At 37.1% G+C, this 27275-nt stretch overlaps 1 protein-coding gene across 1 annotated transcript in view; it reads right to left on the bottom strand.

Moving 5' to 3' along the window:
• CELSR1 (cadherin EGF LAG seven-pass G-type receptor 1) overlaps positions 1-27275 on the bottom strand; it is a 2549932-nt gene that overhangs the window by 1184807 nt on the left and 1337850 nt on the right. The window contains exon 5 of the mRNA XM_044088384.1: positions 27010-27098. Coding sequence (XP_043944319.1) covers positions 27010-27098 — 89 coding nt within the window. The remainder of the gene's footprint in view (positions 1-27009; positions 27099-27275) is intronic.

Genomic DNA, 27275 nt, shown 5'->3' with positions numbered 1-27275 from the left:
CAGGGGAAACATCCCACCAAAGGGTCACCAAATAAAGAAGTTTGAACTGTTGTGGCTGGTGTGTATCTCTTGTAATGAGATAAGCGAGAATGTATAGTGCGACCCCTACGGTATGAGAAAGCACATTGGTCTGGTAAAATATCATTAAGGAGTTCATGAGACTTTAAAATGTCCCAATGTCTGTTAATGATTTCCCTGAATCTAAATGTATTATTGCCAAAAGTGGTTACAAACCTAATCGGCTGGCCAGAATTGGATGTGTCATTGGACTTCGAATGTTGGTATTGTAGTAAAGTGGAACGTGCCATCTTCCTAGTCTGGTCAATAGTTTGAGAAATATGGTATCTAGAATATCCACGACTAATAAACCTATTAGACAGGTCTTGTACACAAACTTGATGTTGTTCTTCTGATGAGCATATACGTTTCATACGTAGAAATTGGGATTTGGGAATGTTTCGGATGATGTGGCGGGGGTGAGAGCTTGATGTATGTAGCAATGTATTATATTGAGGGAACTTCCTATGTACCCTCGTAGCCAATGTGTGATCTTCCAGTCTAGAAATAACAACATCCAAAAAAAACAATCGCTTGATACTCTATATTCAGGGTAAATTGTATATCCCAGGGATTGTTATTGAGGTACCTGACAAAATCAAGCACATGGGCCTTATCCCCATGCCACACCATCCAACAGTCATCTAGATATCTTCTCCAGATGTCCAAATCGTTAATATACAGATTGTGATGTACATCATATATGAATGATTGTTCAAAGAAGCCCATAAATAGATCAGCATATATGGGGGCAAAATAAGCCCCCATTGCTGTACCTTTGATCTGCCAATATGGTTGTCCATCAAAGTAGAAAATATTTTTACACAACATACTCAGTAAGTGTGACAAGAAAATTATTGAAACCACTGGAATATAGTTGTGATTTGCCCAACCAATAGGAGATCGCAGCTATACCAGCTTCATGGGGGATGCTCGTGTAGAGAGATGCAACATCTAAGGTACATAACCACCAGTCCGCTTCTAACTGTGAATCTTGGATGATGTTGAGAAATTGCGTAGTATCTTGTATCCTGGATCTTACATGAGGCAATAAGGGTTTTAAATAATAAGTCAGGAAAGCAGATAGTGGTTCAGTAAGAGAACCCTTCCCAGAGGCAATAGGTCTGCCTGGGGAGTTAGTGGGATGTTTGTGGATTTTTGGAAGAAGATATAAATATTGAGGCATAGGTTCCACCACTTTAAGTTGTTTACAAACCTGTTTACTAATAATACCTTCTTCTGTTGCTATATCCAAAAAAGAGTCTATCTGTGCCTTGAAATTAGGTGTAGGATCAATAGCCATACTAATATAAAATCGAGCATCAGACAGCTGTCTGAAAGCCTCAGCTTTATATTTACTGTGATCCATAACCACAATACCACCCCCCTTGTCAGCTGGAGTAATAACAATGTCATGATTACGCTGAAGTTCTGTTAGTGCAAATCTCTCTGCTTGAGTGAGGTTATTTGTAGTAGGTTGGTATGTCGTGGAAAAATGTAAATCTTTGATGACACATTCCTTAAAAATAGAAACATGTTTATCCATGGGTGGTTTAAAATCTGATTTGCCAAATTTAAAACCAGTAGATCTTTGAGTGGAATCATGGTCTGAAAAAAATATTTTAAGATTAACCAATCTACAAAAATCATTAACATCCTTTAACAAACTGTATTCAGAAACAAGGGAGGTGGGAACAAAATTAAAACCTTTATTTAGTACTTGGTTATGTACAGGTGATAATTCAAAAGATGAAATATTGTGTACATTATTCACTGTTTCACAATCTGTTGTAATAGAACCTGTAAACTGGATGTTCCTATTTCTGTTTCTATGCTTTCTGCCCCCCCCCCCCTACGCATCTTACATCTAAAGGGTCTGACTGTTTTCTTTTGGCAGCAGGAGACAACTGGTGTGAAGGGACATCATAGTCTGTAGCAGAGGAAGTTTCACCCTCCGACGTACCACTAAGGGTAGATTCTGTCCTTCTTAATATTGATCTAGGCCTTTTTCTACCATGATTACTTTTGTTAACTCTATCTGTGAACTTGACATTCTTTGATGTAACGAATGGTTTGCCCTTGTCGTAATCCGACAAATCCCTGTTAAATTTATGTGTTTTTCTCTTAATCAACTGTTGTTCCAGAGTGGCCAAATCTTTGGCTAAATTGGAAGTATACTCTTTAAAAAATTCTTCAGTTTCAAATATCTGGGCCTCAAGACACACCTTATGAATTTCTGCTATTTGTGATTCAATGGTCCTTTCATAATAGACAATCAGGGTATTTACAAATAGCATTGAAGCCTGGTGTTGGGCTGAAGCCCAATTCTGTGATAGTTGGGCATCAATGTTTGCTACTAAGGGTTGAAGACGGATCCTTAGACCTCTAGGTGTTGTATCTTTTAGTTCATATGCCTTAAATAGTTTCAAGTGCCAAATATTAGACCCGAGTGATTTCATGTTTCTAGTCAGTTTTTGAAAAACTAACCCACATTTATGTTTAGAATCCCCTTCAACATTATTGAAACTAGTAGACCCCCTAGTGTTGAAGTCAAAGGCTTCCAGGTTATCTTTGTCAGCCGATAGTCCTTGCAGAATTCCACTTAGATCCATGGTATAACTTTTAGGCAATATATCACAGCACAATTCTTGACCCAAAACAGGCAAATAATCTAGTATAGATATGACTTAAGTAAAAGCAAGTATGTATATATATGTGAGATTGTACCCTATGTTGACCCTAAATATTGTGGAGAGTTGCCTCCATAACGAATAATAAAAAATATATAAGCACAACCAAAATGCCCCACTATATATAAAGAGAATATATATGCCAGTATATTGAAGTAGTTGACACTTCGTCTCACTACAATCTGATAATTATTAAATCTAATTTTAAAGGTCCAAAATTTGGATATCGAGGGTATGCACTTGTGTAAATCAACAGTTATTATTTATATCATGTGTGACCATAACTCTTCTCAAATACAACTATGGTAGCCGACACTTCGTCTCTGCTACCATATATTCATCAAAAAATACTGGCACAAACAAATGCATATACCATAGTGTGTATATAATATTGCTGGACTTTCGTCCCATATAATGTTGAGAATATGATTATCCAATATAAATAGACCAAAAAGCCAAATATTAGTAAAGACAATATATATAGATATAAGGGCATAAAGTTCACTGTTTGCCTAGTATATTGATGAAAAAATATATGTACACTCCACAAATATGGCATCAACAGTACAAAATCATATATAAAATACCAATATGATATTCAGAAAACCTGTACTTGGGTCAAAAATGGTTAAACAATTATTGCCAAAGCTATTAAGTGGGCTGGAAAAAGAGAACCGGAATAAGTACTAAACAGAGCACAACAGCTGAAAACCATATGTATGACTAGGGGAAATACTTAGAAATATAACCATGAAATCCAATTTGTGTGTCTGAATAAACCTACAAAGTACAAAAATGTTACACTTACTTTCTTTCTTTGGCACCAAGAACATGCTTGAATAAAAGACCCTGTTCCTCTTTCCTGTGTGGGAAAAGGTTATCACTCCTTGGGACAGCCAGTGATAAAGAACAGATGGAAACAACAGAGTCTGATCTGCAGAACGAGGAATGCCCCCCCCCCCCCCCCGGAAAAGAGGAATTTCCTTCCACCCCCATCTGTAACCTTGATGAATAATCTTTTAGAACCCATTTGTCTAAAATAATCTGTTGCCAAAGAGAAAAATGGAGAGTCAGACTTTCTGTAAGAAAAAAGGGGCTAGGGTCGAAAGGGGGGTTCAATAGGTCACTCAATTAATCATTCAGACTTATTGGACTGAATTTTGTTGAGACTGTTTACTCTGTTTTTATCAAAATTGGATGAGCAGATAGAAAATCCCTTGGACCCAATAAACTTCTCTTTGGCACCCAAACCTTTCTTTTTAGACAGTTCAGCTTTAGCTGCCTAACAACTTGGGAGTGTGGAAGGTGCCCTGAAGCTCTGGAATTTGGCTCTGTTATATCCTTGGGAAGATATAATCCATACTGCTTATGATGAACACCTCCTACTTACACAGTTGGACAGCACAGGTCTGAATACAGTGGTGTTAGAAAATTTAATGAAGGAAGGAGAGGAGGCTAGGTGGAATGTTACAATGGACTAAGTGCTACAGGAAAACTCAGATAATGAAGCCAGTAATGTGGCTGAGAAGCAGACTGCAGATGCTGAAATTATAAAAGCATGTTTCACTGATCAAATAATCAGTTTAATAATATATTGTTGCAAATGGGTACACTGGATGACGGAAATGAAGCAAAGAAAAAAAAAACATATGCAAGTGCTGTAAATCAAGGCACAAGAAGCACTGCGCAAAGTGAAAATAGGTACTTGACAGAAGCAGGAGGACAGCAACATCAGGAAAAAAAAAGACCAGTGTTAAGAAAAATAATTAAAACCAGTGCTGTTACTGGTAGGTATATATCATGAACAATATTATATTGCCATTAGGATTTACTTTAAGAGACATAAAAGCTTTTGGGTTCAGAAGACTTCTTTGAAGTAATTTGTGATTTTTTTTTCAGGTGAAGAAAAATGTATGGGTAAAATGGGGGAAAAAAAGAGAAACATACGGACAATTAGTGCATTTATTTTTTACTTTGTTTATCTTTAACAGAGTTAGTCCTACTAGGCTAGTAGCCTCTTCTCAGGGGAGACACAACGAGGTATTTATACCACTAGGGAAAATTTAGTCAGGACATCAGGGAACTCCTTTTTTGTTGTGAGGGGAAATATTTTTGCTGTTGCACTTCCCTGCTTTTGTTCTTGACACAAAGGTATCTAAGAGAAATTGTGCAGTAATGGAGGGAGAAGAGTTGTTCTGTTGGTGATAGCAGTGTGGTTCTAGCAGTGTGGTTCCTATCAGTCAGACAGAAAGCTGCTGAAACATGAGTGAATAGCTCAAACAGTCAGCATCTAGCTAACTTTAAAACATAGGACTTTGAAGAAGTTGTAACTGAAATTGCTTCTGGTGATTTGCCTGATGAAAAAACGGCTGGTTTACTGAACAAAGATGATCCTGGAGAAGAGTCCGAGATTAAGGTCTATGTTACATGAAAGAAAGTTCATATAAGCAAATGCTCAATGAGCGAAAAATCCCGGACATCGAAAACAATATGGTGGGGGGGGGGCTGCGCCCCCACACCACCCGCTAAATATATATTCCAACTCTGAAATCACACTACAGTGAGGAAAGGGCAAAAACTCCAATCTTCACTGTACTGCGATTCCACAACACGCACCTCGATGTCCGGAAGTTTCACTCATTAGAGCATTTGCTTATATGAACTTTCGTTCATATAATCTAGACCCCATGGACATGATGGAAAATGTTTTCAGAATACACAGTGAGTTAGGCAGAAAGGAACTGAATTGTGAGATGGCTGGACAAAGTTACAGGTGGGATACAATTCTAGAAAATCATATGTTGATGCGGTTGGAAGAGCATAAGACACTGTAAAACTTTATTAAAAAGAAAAAAATATTTGTTTGGATAAGAAAGAAGAAATAACAGATATTTTGTGTGAGATAATTCAGTGTTACGTTTAGATTTTGAAGCAAAAGACATTAGATCCTTGATTCATCTGGGGAAAGAGACATTTTGTGACTTAACATTTGAGACCAAAGACCTAATGGAAAGATTCTTGCTGAATTGTGAAAAAAGAAGGACTATTACATGTGAAATGGATTTATATTTTATAGCCAGGAGACTTGATTAAAAGAAAAGTATTAGTTCAATTTTGTACTAATGAAATTGAGTTAAAAGATGTTAAAAATTAATTTTCATTTATGTGTTATTCAGTTAAAGATGATGGGTATTTGGAATGAGTGTGGGAAGTAACTGTTATTTTAAAATACGAAAAAACGTGATAAAGCATTTACCAAGTGCTATATATATATGTACATGGTAATAGAGAAACAATAAGGTATATGGGACAGCTGAAAAACTTTTTTATGCTGGGATTTCAATCATCTGATAAATAAGTGTACAAAAATAAGATGTAATCAATGTGGAGGAGAGATCATAGATGCTTGTAAAAAGGGATGTAGAATATGCAGAAGTGAAGGACATTTTTGGTAGGAATGTAGAAAGATCAGATAATATAATGTTGATGAGGATGATGAAGAAAGTACTGTAATGACAAAGTAATGTGAAAGTAGGGGAAAAAGGTGTTAATGGAAAAGAGGATGCAGTGATAAGAGATTCCTTAGATAAAAATGTCATTTCAGGAGGATGCAGATAACTGTACTGAGAAAGTTTAAAATGAAAGAAGAAATTGGAAGTAAGTCACATGTTTAGGAGGAGTGTGTACAGGTTGTTAGGAAAAGAAATTTGATACGTGCTAGGGAGAGGGTGAGGAAAAGATGTAAAAAAAATCATCACCAAAGATTAAAAAGAAAGCTAAGGGGTACTTTTTGATGTGTTTCAGTTAATGAAAACAGTGAAAAATCTAATTCTGAGGATCAAGGAATAGTTGTGCATAAACCAATAAAAATATTTAATTGGAGATCATATAAAAAATAAGAAAACAAAAATGTAAAATATTACCCTTAAAAAGGAGGAAAGAGAATAATTTTAGAGCGTTTCTGGTAAACATTACTTGTATTATTAATATTGCAAGGACAGAGATAGGGGAATGGTGTGCTTAATGTGATGTAGATATTATTCTCCTAGAAGAGGTACAATTCTTGAAAACTGAAGAAAGATTGCAAACAGAAAATATGTGGGGTGGAAAATTAATATGGAATTTAGGAAATGAATCTTGTTCTGGAGGGGCTTTATTGTGTAAGAAAAACAACAGTAAAATATTAGATACAAACAACATTGGTAAGGATAGGAAGGTTAATTGTTGGGGATGTGAGGTGCAGAAATTAGGTTTACAGAATTATAACATTATATGCATATACAAATGGCAAGCACAGAGAGAGAGAATCTGTTTCATCAAATATTACATTATCTGGTGGTTAACACCTTGATCCCAAGTACAAAAATGGATTACGGATGGATGGATGGTTGTTAACATGAAAATTATTACTGCAGGGGAATTTCATTGTAATTTAAGGGGGAAATATAAAAAGAAAGGGAACGATGTGTAAAAAAAAAAAAAAATCCAAGACGTGAAAAAATGTAGTAAGTTAGCTGTGTTGAATAAAAGTCGATAGACTTATGGGGGGGGGGGTAGTCGGATCTGAAATTGATTATTTTGTAGAAAGATTTGGGTGTAGCAGATGGTGATACAACACAGACAGATTGTTTTGCATCATTTAGGAATATGGATGAGGAGATGGAAGAAAGGGAATACATTAAAAATAGAAAAAGGTATAAAAAGAATAAGTGAGAAAGCATGGGATGAATTTGGAGAGTGGAAAGCAGAAAGCACTGCAATTATGGAAGGATCACATAATCATGAATGATTTTTGGTCTGAATGGTGGACTGAATTTAAAAAGAAGTAAAATAAGTATATCCAATGACAAGATGATGTAAGAAAACAAGAGAAAGAAGTTTGGAAAGATGTTTAGAAACAGCTCCTATTGAATTGTCGACAGCTTAGGTTGTCGAAATATTAATTATCGACACTTAAGCGTCAAAAGCTTACAATAGCGAATGGCCACATCATTGAATTCTTTCCTCTGGAAAGAATTTGCGTGGCCGTTATCGGGGATTTGCCCCTTCTCCAAAGTAGAGCGATCTCAGAGTTGGAATGTTTAGTTAGGGGGGATGTGGGGGGAGAAGCCTCCCACATTGGGGGTTGTGGGGGGTAAAGCCCCCCACTATGGGTGTGTTTGTTTATGGACGGCCACCTGAATTCTTTCCCAAGGAAAGAATTCGATTATGTGGCCGTTCGCTATTGTTAGTTTTAACACTTAGGTATTGATGTTCTAGGATTTGACAACCTAAGCTGTCAATGTTATGATATAGATGCTTTAGAAATGTATTGGATAATTCAGAGATGAATGTAATAGAGAGAGAATTATGATATGGAAAAGGAAATGTTCATATAAAAGAAATAGAGAAAAAATAGGATGTTACTGTTGAAGCAGTGACATTATTTAGAATGGAGAAGGAAGGAAATGTCCGCATATTTGGGCAAAACAGTAAAGGAGGATAGTAGTACAATTAGGTAAATGAAAAATGTAAAAGAAGAGGTAAAAGAACACAAAAGGAAATTATGAGTACTGTAGTATAGAATGTAGAAAATAAGTACAAGAATAAAAAGAAAAAAAAATGAGAGAGAATGGGAAAGAAAAAATCAAGAACAAGTTAAGAAATAATTTGAAAAAGAAATTACTATTACTGAATTGGATGAAGTACTAAGTGTAAATGCTGATTCAGTATCATGTCCAGAAGGTATTGGGAATGAATAAGATTGTTTGGTAAATGTTTTGAATGAATAGCTGAAAGAAGGGTTTGTTTTTCAAGAGTTATGGATATTAAAATTTATACGGAAGAAAGATGAAAAGAATGAAATAAAAAAATGGAGACCTACCACATTGCATAATACAAAGTATACTTTTTATGAGTATAAAATGGAGGTGAATGGAAGGAAGGATGAAAGATATTGTGGAAGAAAGTACATGTGAATAAAAGGGAAGGAATGCCAGGAATTGCTATTGGTGGTTTGAGAAATTTTGGGTAAAGTTACAAGTAAAATGGAATATGTGAAACTTACGGTAGGTGACATTAGTAAGGCATTTGATACAGTAAGACATGATGCTTTATTGAACAGGTATCAGAATTAGGAAAGCGAGTATGTCAGCATATCAAAATAATAGAGTGAGGGTATTAGTGAATGGGTAGCTGAGTAAAGAAATGTGCATGAATTGTGATATAAGACAAGATGTCTCATGAGTGAGATACTGTTTGTATTAGTAATGAATGCAATAGTGAGTGAAGGAGCTTATAAAATGAAAGATACTAGATATGTGATGCAAAAGGGAGTGGCGATTCCAATAGTTTTTGGACATATGAAGAAATAGTTGTGACTGCCAACAATAAAATATGAATGAGGGAAGTGTTGGTTTGTCTAAATGGATGTTTAAAGGAAATGGGAATGATCTTTTAATAAAGATATATGTGAGGGTTTTGGTGATGATGTGAAAATTGGAGGGGTGTATTTTTTAATGAATGGAGCATCCTTGTTGGAGATAAAATTTCAGAAAAGTGATGCAGTTATAAGGCAATAGGAGGATATGATAAAAGAAATGAGAGAGATATGTCTTATGTGGAGGTCTTGTAAATTAGCATTTAAGAAAAGAGTTTATCTGGTGAATTCTAATAGCATATATGTCAAATGTTTATCTGATCCCAAAAGAAATTATGCAAATACTGTTTCATTTCATATGGGGTTTAATATTAAACCCAGTGAAAAAAATGGTGTTACATATGAGTAAAGATGGAGGGGTACTGGTGTTAAATTTAGTTCTTTAAATTTACATAGATTACTACAGTGGTTAAATTAAGAGAAGGAGAAATTAATAGTCACAATGTTTAAACATAAGTACAAATGAATTGGGACATGGTGAGAACAAGAAAAAGGGATAAAGATTATATAAATGAAGAATTTAAAAATTATCAAGAAAAAATAGTAACACTGAAAATGAAAACGTATGACACTGAGAAAAACAGAAGAATGTGGTATAATAATGTGATGAAACAATATTAAGTAAATCCATGGGAAAAAGTCCCAGAAGACGTGATAAAAGTCATTAATGTAAGGGAAAAGTGATGAACTAAGATTGTAGAGTGTCAGGATTTCCTATGGAGACTAGAAATAAATACATTACCAGTAAAGAGGAATATGATATATAAAAGGCAACTTGAAAGAGTGCATTTATTTTGTAGGAAGGAAGAGACAACAGTGCATTTTTTGAAATGCAAGAAAGTGGTAACTCTAGAAAAAGTTGTGTGAAGAAAATAATTGTGAGAACATTAAAGATATAAACAATATAGAAACAGTATGTGAAAAGTGTAGATAATTACTTTTGATGTTTTTCAGTTAATGAAAATAGTGAAAAAATCTGATTCTGAGGATCAAGGAATAGTTGTACAGAAACATATGAGTTATTTGGAATGAAAGACCGAATGAAATTTTGTTTAACCGAAAATGATTTTTGGTGAATTGTGAAAAATTAGATTATGGTTGTGGAAGAAGAACTGGATGTCAAGTATGGAAGAATAATGATGATGATGACAGTATACAAAAATGTGCAGATAAGTACCTGTAAATATGCACAGCTTGTAAATAATACTTTATCTTGTGTTAATAAAAGAACCACAACTCTTTTTGACAGGGGCTATGGAATCTTTTACATTTTCCTCAGTTTAATGGCTCATCCAACGGTTATCACACTCAGGGGAGTAACCCCCTTATGCTACACTGCAGTGTCAGTAACTGATGTATCTGGTGTGGGAAAAGATGAGTGTGCTAACTGAAGCCCCACTGACAATGACCAATCAACGACCTGCTTCTGTTATGGTGGTGAAAACATCTGGCTCAGGAATGTACAAAAAAATAAGATATGGGCAATGTGAACAGCAAGGCCATACTGCTAGGAACAGTAAACATTTTTGTACAAAATGTAATGAGTCTGACCATGTTTGGTTTGAATGCTCAGTAACAGTTATAAGAAAGGGTACATGAAAAAAAAAATCAAGAAGGGGAAAGAAAGTACAGTTGTGTACACTTACCATAAATGTAGATGTTAGAGTGTATTCACTGTTGCAGTCATCACATTTGGGTTATCTGCTTGCAGTAGCCCTCAGTCGGCCTGATTAACAAAGTCTTGGGTCCTGCGTCAGTTGCTGTCCCTTCTTCCATGACGTCAGGTCATCAGGGGTATAAAACATGCAGCCGACGCCATTACATCAGGTTTTCTTGCCCCAGATGTCAGGTGCCCCCCTAATGGGAAGCCATTAAATCTATAAATATACAAGGTTATACCTCCAACAAAAAAGCAAATACACCAAAAAGCTTTTGAGCATAGTAAAGTAGGGTAGAGGTATAGCCAAAAGAAGAAAGGGGGCTGGAGGGAGGGTAACCAGGACTGCAACAGTGAATACACTTGAATATCTACATTTACGGTAAGCGTATACAACTGTACTATGTTCTTTGTGTTTCACTGCTGCAGGGGGGGAGGAATTTAGATAGCATTAGGACCAGCTATAAGGTCCTGCAAGACTGCAGTGGCAAAGCCAGCTCTGGATTTAGAGAAAATTGGCAGATGGTAATGCTTGGTGAAAGTATGTACTGAACTCCAGGTAGAAGCTTCTAGGATGTCCCTGGTAGGGACGCCTCTGAGAAAGGCTGTAGAGGTAGATGCAGCCCTGGTTGAGTGCTGTCTGATCCCCTGTGGGACAGGTTTTCCACGGTGCTTGTAGCAGAAATTAATGTAATGGCCTATCCATTTGGAAATGGTTTGCTTTGAAATCGCCTTCCCCTCTGCCCCTGCAGCAAATGCCACCAGCAGTTGGTCAGATTTCCTTTGAGGTTTAGTCCTGTCCAAGTAGAATCTAAGTTGTCTGTGCACGTCTAAGGAGTGCAGTATCCATTCTCCTTTGTTCTGTGGGTTAGGAAAGAAGGCTGGCAAATGAATGGACTGATTAAGGGCCACACTGGATACCACCTTGGACATGAAGGAGGGGTTGGTCCTGAGGGACACCCTGCCTGCATGAAAGATGATGAAAGGCTCCACTCCATGAGGGCATGAAATTCAGATACCCTTCTTGCTGAAGTGATTGCTAAAAGGAAAGCTGTTTTCCAAGAGAGGAATTTTAAATCTGCAATGGCAGCTGGCTCGAAAGGAGGAAGGGTGAGCTTTTCCAAAACAAAGTTGAGGTCCCAGGCTGGAGTTGGGGCTCTCCTGGGTGGTCGTAGATTTTTGGCCCCTCTGAGGAACTGCTTAAGCAGTGGATGAGAGAAATTGGGAGGTTCTGTGTTATAATGAACTGAAATGGCTGAGGGGTGAATTTTGATGGAGGAGAAAGATAGGCCCTTGTGAAGCATCTCAGTTAAGTATTGTAAAACCTGAGGAAAATTGGGCACTGCTGTGCACATCCCTTGAGAATGGTTCCAGGCACAGAATCTTTAACATTTTTCAGCATAAGATTTTCTAGTACTAGGCCTCCTTGCCTGTAAAATGATATTCATCACTGGTTTACTGAGGGATGGTAAAGGAGTGATTAGGTAATTAGCCAGACTGCTAGGTTCAGTGTATGAAGAATCTGGTTCTCGCTGAGACAATAGGGTAGGAGTCTGAGGCAGGTGCCATGGGACCAACAGTGACATACTGCGCAAGAGGGGGTACCAGTGTTGGCGTGGCCAGTCTGGTGCAATCAAAATCGGCCTTGGTTTGTCTTGTTTGATCTTTAGTAGTAATTTGGAGTGCAGAGGCAGGAGGAAAGGCATAAACTGAAGGACAGAGCATCCACTTTCCAAGCTTGTTTGTGGGGAGCCCTTGTGCAACACTTGTCCAACTGATAGTTCTGGGGAGAGGCAAATATGTCTATATCCGGGCTTCCCCATTTACTTGTCAACACATTGAAAATCCTTGGTTCCAGCTTCCACTTGTGTGGGTCCATGAGGTTTCTGCTTAGTTTGTCTGCCAGTGTATTCAATTTTCTTGGCAGGAATTGAGCTTGTAGATTCACTTGGTAGCTCAGGACTGTGTTCCACAATGCCATGGCTAGTCTGCATAGGGGGTAAGAAAGTTTACCCCCTGCTTGTTTATGTACCACATAACAGTGGTGTTGTCCATCTTTACCATTAATTGTCCTGGAATAATGTGGTCCTTGAAGGCTGTCAGAGCATGCTGTAAAGCTAACATTTCTTTTTGATTGATATGCAAGTGCATTTGACTTGGGTTCCATTTGCCCTGAATGCACTTCCCTGCCAAGTGAGCCCTCCATGCATAATCTGATGCGTCTGTTGTTAAGGTTTGGTTGGCAGGGGTGGCGTAAATGGTATTCCCTTGTTTTTGTGGCAGGCCTCTGCCCACCAAAGAAACTCTAGGCATAGGCAAGGTATGATAGGAATCATTGCTTCTAGATCCTGAGAATGTTGACACCATAGGCTTTTTAGAAACCATTGTAGTTTCCTCATATGCAGTCTTGCATATGGAATCAGAAGAATGCAGGAGGCCAGGAACCCCAAGACCTGTAGTATTTGCCTTGCAGATAGTAGGGTTTTTGTGGCCACTTGTTTGAAGTAGATTGTCAAATGAATTTGTTTCTCTGGCGTGAGAAAAGCCATCTGGGAAGTTGTATTCAAGCTTGCTCCCAGGAATATGATTTGTTGACAGGGTACCAGGTGTGATTCTTTTCGTTTATGGTGTACCCCAGACAAGTTAGCACCCTTTGTACAAAGGCCAGAAGATTCAAAAGTATGTCCTGGTTTCTGCCTGAATTAAACAATCGTCCAGGTATGGGTATATTTGAATATTTCTTTGCCTGCAAAATGCGATGACTGGGGCTAAGCACTTTGCGAATACCCTAGGCGCAGTAGATAAGCCAATGGGCAGTGCAGAGAATTGGTAGTGATTGTAGCCTGCTTTGAAGCATAAATATCTTCTGCAAGATTCCCTAATTGGGATGTGTAGGTAAGTTTCCTTTAAATCGAGTGTTACCATCCAGGCATCTTTTCCTAGCATAGGGAGCAACTGGTGAAGAGTCAACATCTTGAATTTTGGAATCACCAAAAAGGTGTTTAGAGTAGACAGGTCCAGAATAGGACGTCATGAATTGTCTTTTCTGGGTAACAGGAAAAGTCTTGAGTAGAAACCTTGTCCTTTTCCCTCTTCTGGTACAGTATGAATAGCCTTTATGTTTAAAAGAGAGAGTATTTGCTTTTGAGCCTCTGCCCACTGATTTAGGGGTAGATCTGGCCAACCTGTTGGCGTTGGTAATGTGTGGAAGTGAAATATGTACCCCTGGGACACTATATTTAAAACCCATTTGTCCTGGGTAATGAGTTCCCAGTTTTTGGCCTACAGACCAATTTTACCCCTAAAGGAATATTCAGTTAAGAAGTGCTTGGAAATTTTAAAATCAAGTAATTGAGACAGTTTTCCATAGGGGGGGTCTTACTGCTCCCTGGTTTGGAAGCAGAAGCCCCCCCACTGCTTAGTCTTGTGCGTACCCTGGGACTGAAACTTGGGATTTCTGCTGTGTCTGGGTTTGGATTGAGAAGGCCTGGAAGGAGCTGGAAAGGACCAGTTCTTAGAGGGCCAATGCCTACTAAATCTTGAAGGCTAAACTTTTAAGAAATCTTTAACAGTTTGCATAGATTTAGCTTTATCTTCCATCCTTTTAAGAACTTCCTCAGCTTTGTTGCCAAACAGGTTGTCCTGATTTAAGGGAGCATCCAACAGTTTAGCTTTAACATGATCAGGCAAAGATTGTTCCTTAAGCCAAGCATGCCTTCTGAGTACAGACCCAGTGAGAGCAACCCTGCAAGAGGCCTCTAAAGAATCAAACTCACATTGCAAAGTATGTTTTCCAACCTGTTCAGCAGAATGCATAAAATCCAGTAATTCTTTATTTTCAGCACAGTCAGGAATCAACATAACTTTCTGTTTAAGCAATTCAATAATATGTTGTTGATACTTTAACATATGAAACGGACAGTTTAAGGCCCTAATGGCCAAGGTTGCAGAAGTGTAAACCTTCTTACCCCATCTATCCAGCGCCCTGGAGTCTCTATCAGAAGGGGTAGGGTTTTTGGAAGTAGAGGCCTTAATGCCCTTGGGTCCTTGTGAAATAGTCTCTGGATCCGCAATAGGATTTTTAAAAAGGAACTTGTGAGAATCAGGAACCCTGTAATGGGCGTCGGTTTTCTAGGCATGGTTCGTGGTTTAAGCCTTAAAGAAGAAGGAGGCATCGATTTAATATGCAAGTCTGTAGGCTTGAATACACCCTCAGAAGCCGGTGCCTGCACAGCGGCTCTGGACCCATCCAAGGTACAGACATCCGCAGGTTCCACAGTTGAAGCATCTTGCGGCATACCAGACTCTGAATGGGTCTCAGTAGAAGCCTGCAAATCAGAAGTAGCGGGTACCAGGGGCTGCGAAAGCACCTCACTGAGTACCAGCGAACTAGTGACTGGCTTAGGAGAAGCGTCGTCTGCAGCTTTGGACCTAGGCGACCTGTCTCTGTCTTTATACTTGCTTTTTTTAGAATTCTGGTAGTCGGATGGCTTACTAACGACATTTCTGGATAATTGAACTGAGAACAGAAATATTTAGAGGTGAAAATATACAGACGACAGACAGTGCATTGATTAAATAAAGCACAAAATCAACAGCAAGGTACGTTGTGGTCAGGGCTTAGGCAAGCAATACAGTACGAATGAAAATCTTTGTGAGGTATTTGCTTTCCACAAGAAATGCAATTATTAACTTTTATTGACATCGGTAAGGAGCAAGAAAAAGTTTCCCCAATGGGATACTTAGCTTTAGTTGAAGACTTCGGTTCATGAAACTCAAATGAAAATTTCAGGAGTCGGCCGACCGGCACTTGCGAACTGCTTCTGCTTCAGGCACCACATGGCAAGAAAGACAGGGGTAATGGCGTCGGCTACCATGTTTTATACCCCTGACAACCTGACATCATGGTAGAATGGACAGCAACCAACACAGGACCCAAGACTTTGTTAAACAGGCTGACTGAGGGCTACTGCAAGCAGATAACCCAAATGTGATGACTGCAACAGTGAAACATGAAGAACATCATGTAGAAAACAATATAAAGGAAGAAAGTGGCATGGAAAGTAATAGAAATATGACTCAAGGTGAATAAAAACAGTGAAGGTAAGGAATAATGGTAGAAGAGATTCAGATACAAACAGAAAATAAGTATGATGGGTTGGCAAGAAAAGAAGAGGAGAATGGTGGCTCAGAAACATGGGAAGAACAAAAACTATTAAATTAAATCTAATGGATTGAAGGTGAAAACGAGAAAGCAGAAAAATAAAAACAGGGAAAAACATGCAAAAGGGAATGTAATAATTTTGGTATTTTGGGACTAAATGTGAATAGTATAAGAAATGAAATGAGGAGTTTAATGATCGCTGAATGGTGCCAGAAGAAAAAGACAGACGGATTATGTTTACTGGATACAAAATAAATTTCCCAAGAAAAAATGAGGCTGTATGGAAAAAAAATATATATGGTCAGTAGAATATTAAACATGTTCTGGGTTAGGGGTGTCAATATCAGAGAGTGAAGTAAAAATACTGGTTTCAACAATTATGACACCAGGAAGAGTAATATGTCACTTGAGAAAAAAATAGAAATTGTGTGAGATAATAGTAATTTGTGCATATATAAACATTAGAAAGAAAAAAAAATGTATGACCTAAAGCAGTATGTAACAGTAAACATGCTAATAATAATGACCGAGGACTTTAACTGTAAGGTAAGGAAAAAAAAAATAAAAATAATACAAGATGGAATGGTGAAAAAAGAAGTAAGGTGATGTGGAATCTTGAAGCTAGGAAAAAGAGTGGATGTACAAAAGGGGAATTTTTATAACAAGAGAGAGATTATGCTATGTATTCTAGTGACAGAGAAAGTGGCAGATGGGGTAGGAGGAGTGGATTCTTTCAGATCATAAAGCAACACAGGTTATGTAAAATAATAAATCATAAAAAGGTAAGATAAAATGATTAAGAGAGAATGTAACTAAAGAAATATATGAAAGAGGAAGGTAGCAGTCTATGGAAGGAACATATGACAGAGTTATTTTATGAAAACTGAACATTTTGCGTAGTGATTAAAGAGAAATATAAACCAACTTTTTTGGAAATCAAGAGAAGGGTAAAAAAATAAAAGAAAAAGTAAAATATGAAAGCATGGTAAAAGATGTTGAGAATGGGACTTATGAAGGAAGTAACACAGTAAGAGAAATAGAAAAGAAATTGTATGAGACAAATAAAGAAAAAAGACAACGTGGTAGACAAATATTTCTAATGGGAAAGGAGGTAAAAAGAAGGGAGGATTAGATGGAAAGAATGGGGTAGTAAAATGTAAACAAGAATAAATTATGGAGATAATAGAAACAACTGCATAAATAATCTATAAGAAGGAAGAAGTTGAAGGGGGTGGAAAGTAAAGAAAACTTCAGACAGAGCAACATATAAATTAGAAGAAATGACTGAAATTAAAGAATTTGAAGAGATTACACATAAGGGAAGAAAGAATCAGCACCAGGCCTGATGGGTTAAGTTACAGATATTATAAGAGGATGAGCATAATGGAAAAATAAATACTTGTGGAAATACTGAATTAATGCTTAGAGGAAAGGATAAAAATGAAAAGATATCTACTAGGCTGATTAAGTTTACATATAAGAAAGATAAAAAATGTTAAGAAATGGAGGCCAATAATACTGGGGAATATGGACTACAAAATCTTTATGAAAATAATGTAAACAAAGAATGGAGACTATTTCGAAGAAGTCATCTGGGAATGGGTATGCGGAGTAAAGAGAAAACAAGTAAAGGAAATGTGAGTAATAATAAATTATACAATGGTTGGCCATTAATATTCCAAAAAAAGCATGCTGACTGGTCAGCCCAATCAGCGTACCCATTGTAAATCTGAGCATATACCAACGGAAAAAGGTCTGGTCACCTGGACTTTTTTCCATTGTTATAAACTTTAACTTTTTTTCTTACAAAATTAAATAAATAAATCTGAAATCCAGACTCAAGACATAGTATTGATACAGGATGGAGAAACACTAGGAAAATCAGGTATTCAAAACTAAAGACACATACCTGAATTTCCTTGCATTTCCCCAATTCTGTCTCTCTCCTACCCCTAAACTGTCCAAAATGTTAAAAGAAGGTATATAAGCCAGATGTGTACATATTGGGAAAGCTGGAATATTAGAGAAGTGCATGTATATTTCCAGGAAAAATGGAATAATTGTTAAAGTTTTTTCAGTTGTATTTGGGAATCAAGAGTCAATTCAGTTTGACAGGGAACTGTAGCGAATAAAAAAAGGAGGTGCGTTAAACTTTAAAAATTCAGTTGTATATTTGGGATCAATACACCTTTTAGGGTATTAAAAATAGAACGTGTGAAATATGGACAGAATGTTTCTTTCTCTTTTCATTTTTTTTCTAAGTTAAAAAGGAGTAGATGACGGGGAAAAATATGACAAAATGAAGTTACGGAAAATCAAAACTGATAACATTAAAGAACAGAATGGTATAAAATGATAATGGATAAGTATTATTTAATAAAGTCCATGGAAAGATCACAAGGATGGGGTTAAAATGCAATAAAATACAAAGGAAACATCTGAAGATTTTTCTTTGGTATTTATTATTGGATGAGCTGCCTGTAAAAAGTATTATGAAATATAATGTAATAGAGGAGAGAAAATGTAAAGACTGTAACGAAGAAGAAATGACAAAGTATTATTTTTTGGTCCATAAAACGAATGAATTACAAGGCACCAGATTGCAGACTTTTTTCTTTACTTTTTTGATTTGCTCCTTTCCTGAGTAGGGGGTGGTGGTGGGACTGGGGCACAGAAACAGGACCTTGGTAGCTGGTTAACTCCTGCATTTCAGAAGTACCAGCCAGCCAGCCAATCATCAGATTGTAGACTATTTTTTTACTCTTCAATGATGTTGACGGGGTCCACATTGGGGAATGGATCCAGGTGCTGGATGAGCCAGCTACATATCTACTTTTGTATTACATTAATACTTATCACTGACATCAGAGTGTAACTGATATAACTAATATATATGTACTACACAATGCAGTACATACATTAGGCACATTGGTTACATACATTAACCACTGATAAAGCTCTTGTTAAATACAGTCACTTACCACACCTCAGACCTTTATCTGTACATGTAACTCACAACATATTACATGTGTGTAGCCTTCATTGCAATTTACTATTTCTACTTACATACACAATTCTGGCAATGCTTAAAGGGTCTCAAGTTATTTTTTGTTTGTCTTTATGAAGAATGCATGTGTCAAAAATGTATTATGTATTTGTTGTAGAATTTTTTCCCTCTTGCTCCTTTTCTAAAAAACAGATCCTATAAGACTAACCCAACGAATAAAAAAATTATCAACCAAAAGAAAGAAAGCAAGAAATTACTCACTCAATGGTAAAGTATGTATATTGCCATAGTATACCACTAAGCAGTACTACATGTGTCATGTGTCATGTGTCATACCTTCTAATGTGTATGTTTTTGCTGCTGGTGCCACTAGTATAAGGTTCCAACACTCACAGCACAGCAACACGTCCTACTGATGCCACCTTTTTGAAGACTTTGTTTTCCAATCACACTGGCAACACCACTAAATCAACTATTGTTTTGTGGATCCACAAATCACACTAGCAACTAGGATATCCAGGAACAGGTTTAATGCTGAGCAGTCCAATGGAAGGAATGAAAAAATACACAGCTTTCTCCCTTCACAAATTAACACTTTTTGCTCCAAGTAGCTTGTATTCACTTTCTAAAAACAGAAACAAATCCTCTGAATGCACTTCCATAATAAAAAAAGTGTGTCAATTATTTTTTAAATTATTTTCAATACCAACTTTATCTAATGCAGTTCATGGGGAAGTCTTCACTGTGTTTCAGAAATGATACGCACCACATTTTAGCCTCCAACCTCAAAAATGTGATGTACACTACTCAAACATACTTAACCACTGTATGGAGACGCTATCCCGTGGTATCAAGCCTACTGCCCATGACTGGCATGTGCTCACTCTGATTTTTATTATTTACTTATTTAATCCCTTTTCTAGAATTAAAGCAGTGTCTTAGGCAATCGGCAAATTGGAAAACTAACAGCTTTTAAATCATCTTTCTCCATCTGCCTAAAGTTGCAGTTGTATCAGTATGTTTTTTTACTATTTACAGACAATGATCTTAATTATCCAATTTCAGACCACAGTTCAAAGCACTCCTGATGGCAGATATCACCTGTAAATGCCCCCAACTTGTGGCTTAAATACCCCATTCAAACAGTTAAACCTCTTCAGTCATGTACATCCCCCCCGATTACTTCAGACCTGTATCTGCACATTCATAAATGCTACTCTCCACCCATTCCCATTTTCTTATTTCTTACCATCCCCACCCCCTTTGACTATATACATGTACTTACATTTACTTCTCTCAGTCACTGATCACTATTGTTATTAATGGTACCCATTGCCTTCAATACTGGTACATATTGTACTCTCATATCATTTGGTGTTATCCACATCCTGGGATGGGTCTGAAATCGGTCATTATTGGGTTTACCTTTATATAGTCGAAAATCAGATCGTTGATCGGCCCATTGTGCAAACCGAAATGCCGAATCCTGCATGTCGAACGTCACCGAAGTTCGCAACTCAGCAAATCGAACAGCAGATTCGCTGAGTTTCGAACTACAATGTTGAACACACAATGTAATGCAGGGGGGGGGGGCAAGCACCCCTGTGCCCCCCACACCCCCCACTTTAATATTCTAACTCCGAGATCGCACTACAGTGGGGAAAGGGACAATTTCCCGATCCCCACAACAGTGCAATCTGCACCCAAAATGCCGAATCTGCAATGAGCGAATGTCACTGTGCATTCACTCATTGTACATTTGAAGCATTTTTTTTCCAACTTTCTGAAATCTTGAAAAAGTCCTTTCGGACTTTTGGTGTTCTCACATGTGCAGTACGCACATATAAAGGTAAACCCATTATTGATCAGTGCCCGACCTGGTAAAGAAATGTAAATAAGTAACTAAATAAATAACCCACAAATATCAAATTGTGCACTGCTGAAAATCATTAGTCAGTGAAAGGCAAAGACAGAATCTGCACAGAAAACGCATCGGGTGGGTTTCATATCTGTTTTCATGTTCCGACTCTTGTTGTAGGATAATACATGAGAATTAAGGAGCACTGGAAAGGTCTGTAACAGTACTGAGGTACATAATTACAGAAGAGCAAACTCTCCTTTTTTCTCCCTATAACACAGTTTACTAAGAATTTTTTTCAGAATGGATGCTTTATCAGTGCGATGCATAACACCATACAATGTGCATAGGACTAAGATAATTACAAACCCCTAATGTACACCTCCAGAAAACAGTTGCATATCTGCTACTGTATGCAAACTGTGCATGCTTAAGTGCTGCTGTATGATTTCATTTATAACCAAAAATATATATTCACAGACTCGATGTCACAGTAGAATTTATCCACATACTTTTGTGGTAATCGTACATTTATTTGCACAATCCTTTATTCTCAACTTTCAGAACTCATTAAAGGTTCTAAAAATCAGTTGCTGGAATGTAATTGATTGCTTGAAGAAATGCTGAGATATGTAATTCAACACTTCAAATGTCACTTCCAGAACAGACATTACTTGACCAGGATGCACAACTGCAGACAAATGCGAAAACAGATTATTTATTACATTTATTATATTTTGTTGACTGGACTGGCTTTGCTGGGCATTTCATAAGTAATCACTTGATCTTAGGTAGAGATCTAAATAATTTTGCAGAGATTAGCACTTTTTAAAGCATTACAAAATCTCTATTTGAACATGAGGGGTTATTACCAATAACTGAGGGACCACACAAACCATAAAATCAGTGAACGGATAGGAAATGGGTGGTTTCTTACATTAATGAAGATGCTGCTGCTGTAACAGCACTCGGTCACTTTCAGAAGTAGACTGTATTCTTTAAAAATATAATATCATAAGGTTTGGCTATTCTTCTAAAAAGTTGAAATATTTCATGCTTGTCCCTCACAAGTGCTTGCACGTTCTCTGCAATCATCAAACCAGAGACTTGTTTAGTAGTGCTGTGAAACAAATTATAATGTATTACAGTGACTTAAATTTAATCACAGTCAGATATTCAATGTGTAGGCAATCAAAGTGACTATCTACCTGATGGGTACAGAGGCAGTTTGAGGATGAAAGTGACTGACCCCCTGCAACTGTTTGATTACAAATAAACTATCTCTATTGTCACTTTGTGTGTCTGTGTGTGTGTGTGTGTGTGTTAATTAACTATCAGTTAATTTTTTATTTGTGAGCACTTTACATCATCTGTTCAGTCTAACTAGGTGTGTCCTGTCAGAATGGGCACATCTGACGGTGACAGACAGTGGGATGAAATACTGAAATGTTTGTGTGTGACATTTTAAGGATGTAATGTAGACAGTGGCAGTTTGTGAAGTGGAATAAAACTCTGAACTGTTAATAAGCTGCTTTATGTGCCCAAGGTACAGGGTTTGATTCTTTCCACCTTCATTTGCCTACTGTGGTGTACAGAGCAAGTCATCAGACAGTGCATGATCACCAAGTCATCAGACAGTGCATGATCACCCTGAAAATGGACAAGTTTTTCAGGGGGATTACCCAGTCAACAAACAGATAAAATAAACAAAATAAGCTATGTTTTAGCTTCTGTTAATTTACTAGTAGAGTTTCAAGAATCTTTAGTGTAAATCCTGTTATATTAATTTCACAAGAAATATGCAAAATTCCATTTCTTTTGCACAGGCAAAATGTGCGTGACAGAAAACTACAAGTATAATGGCACAATTTGAAATTCTGCATTATACTGGATTTCCAGTGGGAGGATTATATGACTTGTCATCACCCTCCAAGTTAAACTACTACGTGAAATGTATGCGTTCTATTTTTTCAGTGCATCAGAAAAAAATTCATATGTATTTCTCCAAGGAAAAGATTGTTGAGTCACTGAATTTATGTTTACCCCTCAAATTTAGAGTTGTGCAGTGTCAAACAGTATATGAAGCTAAAGTTGTATGTGTCTTTATATCTAAAATCACCAACTAAGCGCATACCATATGCAGCCACTTTGACATACTTTTTTGAAAAGTTTACTAGAAAATTCCAAACCATTTCAAACTCATTGACCTATATTCCTGGTTAACACTTGGAGCCTTTCATGGTCTTTTGAGTGTTGCTCTTTATTTGGTCAATTTGTCATTTTTTTTCAGGTTAACAAACTCAAGATATGCAAATCATATCATCAGTAATTATTTAATGAACCCATAACAATTTAATAAAGATGTTTATTGGAAAAAAATAACTATAAATATCTCTATGAAAACTGATATATTTTTTCATTTTTAATGGACAGCATTTTTATGGATTCCCAATGACATCTACACATCTTATATGCTGTCATCTCATTGTCATTTGTTTTGTTCACTTACACAGTTGTATTACATGAAGTTTAGTATCCACTTGTTTCAGCCAGAAAATTTAGTAATACACTGTGGCTATATAGATGTACTTGCAAACATGGGTAAGGTCCAAGTCAGGCTAGAATCAGTTTATTAAAACATTATGACTACCACTTTGTTTTCAGACTGATACAAGAACTATCAAAAATGTAAATATACAGCATTTTGGTGACTTCAGGCAAGGAAGAAATATGTTTTTATATAAACTGATAACTTATATGTTAGTATTCTTCCTCTGTTTAGACAAAAGCTGATACTAAAGTTATTTTTTCATGAAAATTCAAGATAAAGATGCTCTGTTGCCTTTGAGGATAGGGAGTTTTAATGATGATGACTAAGCCGGTAACCTTTCCAGAAAATTGTATGAGAATTCAAACTATTTTGAAAACACTGGGATTTATACATAACATTCAAAAATAGGCAAAATCAATCATTTGTTTTGGGTAGGGTTACCATCTGTCCCACTTTGCGAGGGACAGTCCCTCTTCGGGCAGTTGTGTCCTGACAAAAAATTGAAAAAATGGCAAATGTCCTGAGATTTTAGGACAAAATTATTTCCTATATTTAATGTAATAGTTGCATAAAACAGTTATCCTGTATCTAAAATACCTAAATGTTATAAGAAACAGAATAAGCAACTAAAATGCTACAAGACTAAGCTGTTATTTAGGTACAAAAGTTAAGTTCTATCCTTTGTACTGACCGTGTGTTAGTGTCGGCCTGTAAAATCTGATGTTTGTACCAAAAATGTCCCACTTTGGCCATTTGAAAAGGTGGCAACCCTAGTTTTGGGGAAATCCTTCTGAAAAATGTTCAGTAGAAGAATACAGCCTGAGGTTGAGAAGATGAGGGAAAAGTAAAAATTGTGGGTTCCTAACAATGATCCCTTACTGTCCTCCCCCTCTAGTAGCAGCACATATTGCATATGGATCAGCTATCGCACTTTTGCCTTCCATTTCCTTACCATCTATAGGGAGTTAATGATGTCATCACAATATATCCTTTGCTAACTACCATTTAACAAACACTACTTGGTACATCAAATAAACATGGATCAAAAGTTGAAAAATGCTCCAACATGCATTGCAGCACATCTGAAAAAAAAACATGAATTCTGGCTACAATCTAATTTAATTATTTTTGCCAAAAAGTATTTAGTAAATATTCTCTGGGAGAAGAATGTCCCAGTGGTCCTCTCCCCTGGATATTTTGCACACATTCAAAATTTCTACCTGCACACACAATGCCCCTGACATGGACATGGCTTTTGCTCGTCACCTCTTTTGCCCTCTCTGTCTCAGCAAACATATATATATTTTTAATGTTACTTCAATAGACGCTCAAAATAAGGTAGCATCACTGTCCATGCATAATTTTTCCACAGCTCATAAACTGCTATGATTAAATCAATCATACTGCATCAGAATTACAGTTGAAAAACAACATTAACAATGGAAGTTATTACCCATCACAAATTTTGCCATGACACTTTAGTTAATTTAAAAAGTTCATCAGGATCCTAATAATAAAATTACATCAGTTTAAAAAAGTGAATTAAACACTGCTACACTATTTACTCTCGTACAGAATATATTAACAACTTACAAACAGCAAAGTAAACATGAGTTATTTTATTAACTTTCTAGTCTCGTATCTTGACAGAGTGACCACTCACTTGCATAAGCTAAGACTAAGTGAATGCTGGCATTAGATTCTGAAGAACTTTAATCTTCAATCTGTCTTAAAGTTGCTGGTTGTCTGGCTCTGCGGCAAATGGGAACAAAGCCCTGACAATGCCACTGAAATTGTATACTCAAGCACTGGCCCACAAGCTTTCTGGAGGGGAAGCAGTAAGGTCCAACATGACATACTAAAGGGGCACAATTCTTAACAAGCAGTGGTTAGGGCTGTAGTCGTAATCAGCATGAGAGGAAGCATCCATTTGTCAAAGCACTGGCACTGCAAGGCACGAGTCAGTCATTGTGGCGATTTGTGGAAGGACTTAAGCAGAAAAACAAGTGACAGCTGCTGAATGACTCCTGTAACTGTCACAGCAGAGCTTTTAGCTGTCAGGCAGTGGTGGTCATCAGGGAGAGCAAACAGCAGATACATTCAGTTTGTTGGCTCCTTCCACTCAAAAGAGAGGTCTCATATTTTTTTTTTATTTACTGCTAGGAAAAGCACAGGTGAACACCAAAGTCGATGAAACAGACTTTCCAATCAGCTAGCGTGGTCAGTACAAAGGGATGAAGTCCTTACTGTGACCCATGTGACCCAAGTTCAATTAGAAACTCAGGCACTTGATTACGCTGCCATGGAAGGCTGGGCGTGCCCATCTTGGGGAGTCATTGAGTGAAGTTGGCTGTGTAAAGCACTGTTCTGCTAGACGGAGATGGGTGCTAGGCTCACCAAGCTACCAACCTTCATAGGGGATGTCTGGCAGCAAGCACAAAAGTGAGGATTTTCTCACTCAGTGTGGTGAGTTAAGCCATAACATATATTGCCATAGTTGGTACTATGGCAAGGACATTAAGCACACTCCTGGCTGAATATATTATGGCCTCCTCTAGATGGCTCTCACCATGACTCTCAACTGGGCCCTGTGTAGTTTGGTGAAGGCTCGATGGTAAGAAAAACATGAGAGCAACTATCACCTACAAAAGAAGTGGACCTTCAAATAAATTGAGAAATTTGTTGCACATCAATATTTACAAAGGTCAAACATCCCAGAGCTGCGACCCCCAGAGCTGAAAGAGAAACAGAAAATCTGTACAACAGTGATATAACTACAGTGTAAGTCACCTTACTTTAATTTTAACATTATAAGTAATATTTTTATGTATATGTCACTAATCATATGGTTGCTGCCAAAAATGATTTTCAAAGTGTGTTTGAACTTTATGTCTTTCAAACTCCTGTCTTCGCACAGCTGGAAAACAGTCTTCATCTTGCAATTTTACCAAGAATCGCATGTAATCCTTTATATTTTACTGATGTCTGACTTATATTTCATAATCTGGCAGCTATAAAAGAACACACTCCAAAAGTTTGATGCACATACAGGTCAGATTTTTACTTATGCAAATAAGATACTGTCTGTGCACTCCACCATATATTCCTTTTTTTTTTTTTTTCCCTCCACAAGAAGGCTGTGATGGTTATGTAATGCATGCAGCACATTTTTCACTTTGTTCTCTACCAACATATGAGGTAACTGTAATACACTGTAATGTCCAGTTAACCAAACCAAGCCTAGTGTATACAACCAAGTTACACTGTCCAGTATTGCAGCAATCTTAAAAATGAAATTCTATACATGCTCCATAGCAAGGCAAAAACAAATTCCTCTGACAGGTGACCTTTCAAAAGAAAGCTGGCAAAAGCACTGCATAACTAAAACAAACAGTATGCTGACTTATGTAATAAATTCACTATCACATCTTTGGCACATTCATTCACTCCAATTCTGAATAACCAGAATATATTACACTGCAAAACCACAGGATTCAGCAAAGATAAACAACTACTTTAGATTAAATAATAATCACATTTTTTCTCATAAGTACAATCTATATTCCTTCTCACAAAACAAAAGATTAGAGTGCACTACACTCATTACCTTGTTGTAGTACTGCACCTGGACAGAATGCCACTGGCCATCACTGACGCCTCCTGGCACAGAGGGGGACACTGTGGTCGTGGTCTCTCCTGAAAGTTAAAAATGCAATCCATATTAACTCTGTGACACTGACTGCATTATAACATAATCCTTCAACAATTCTACACTTTTTGTGCATTAATTCACTTTACATACCACTTTGTAATAGTCAGGTAAAGAAAATATTTGCCCAGAACATCAACTTTAATGAATTAAAACTATTGTGC

The sequence above is a fragment of the Protopterus annectens genome, chromosome 11.part0 (assembly GCF_019279795.1).
Source record: "Protopterus annectens isolate FY-2018-M chromosome 11.part0, PAN1.0, whole genome shotgun sequence".
NCBI lineage: Eukaryota > Metazoa > Chordata > Ceratodontiformes > Protopteridae > Protopterus > Protopterus annectens.
The sequence above is the reverse complement of the archived record's forward strand: the minus strand, read 5'-3'. Positions and strand labels throughout refer to the sequence as shown.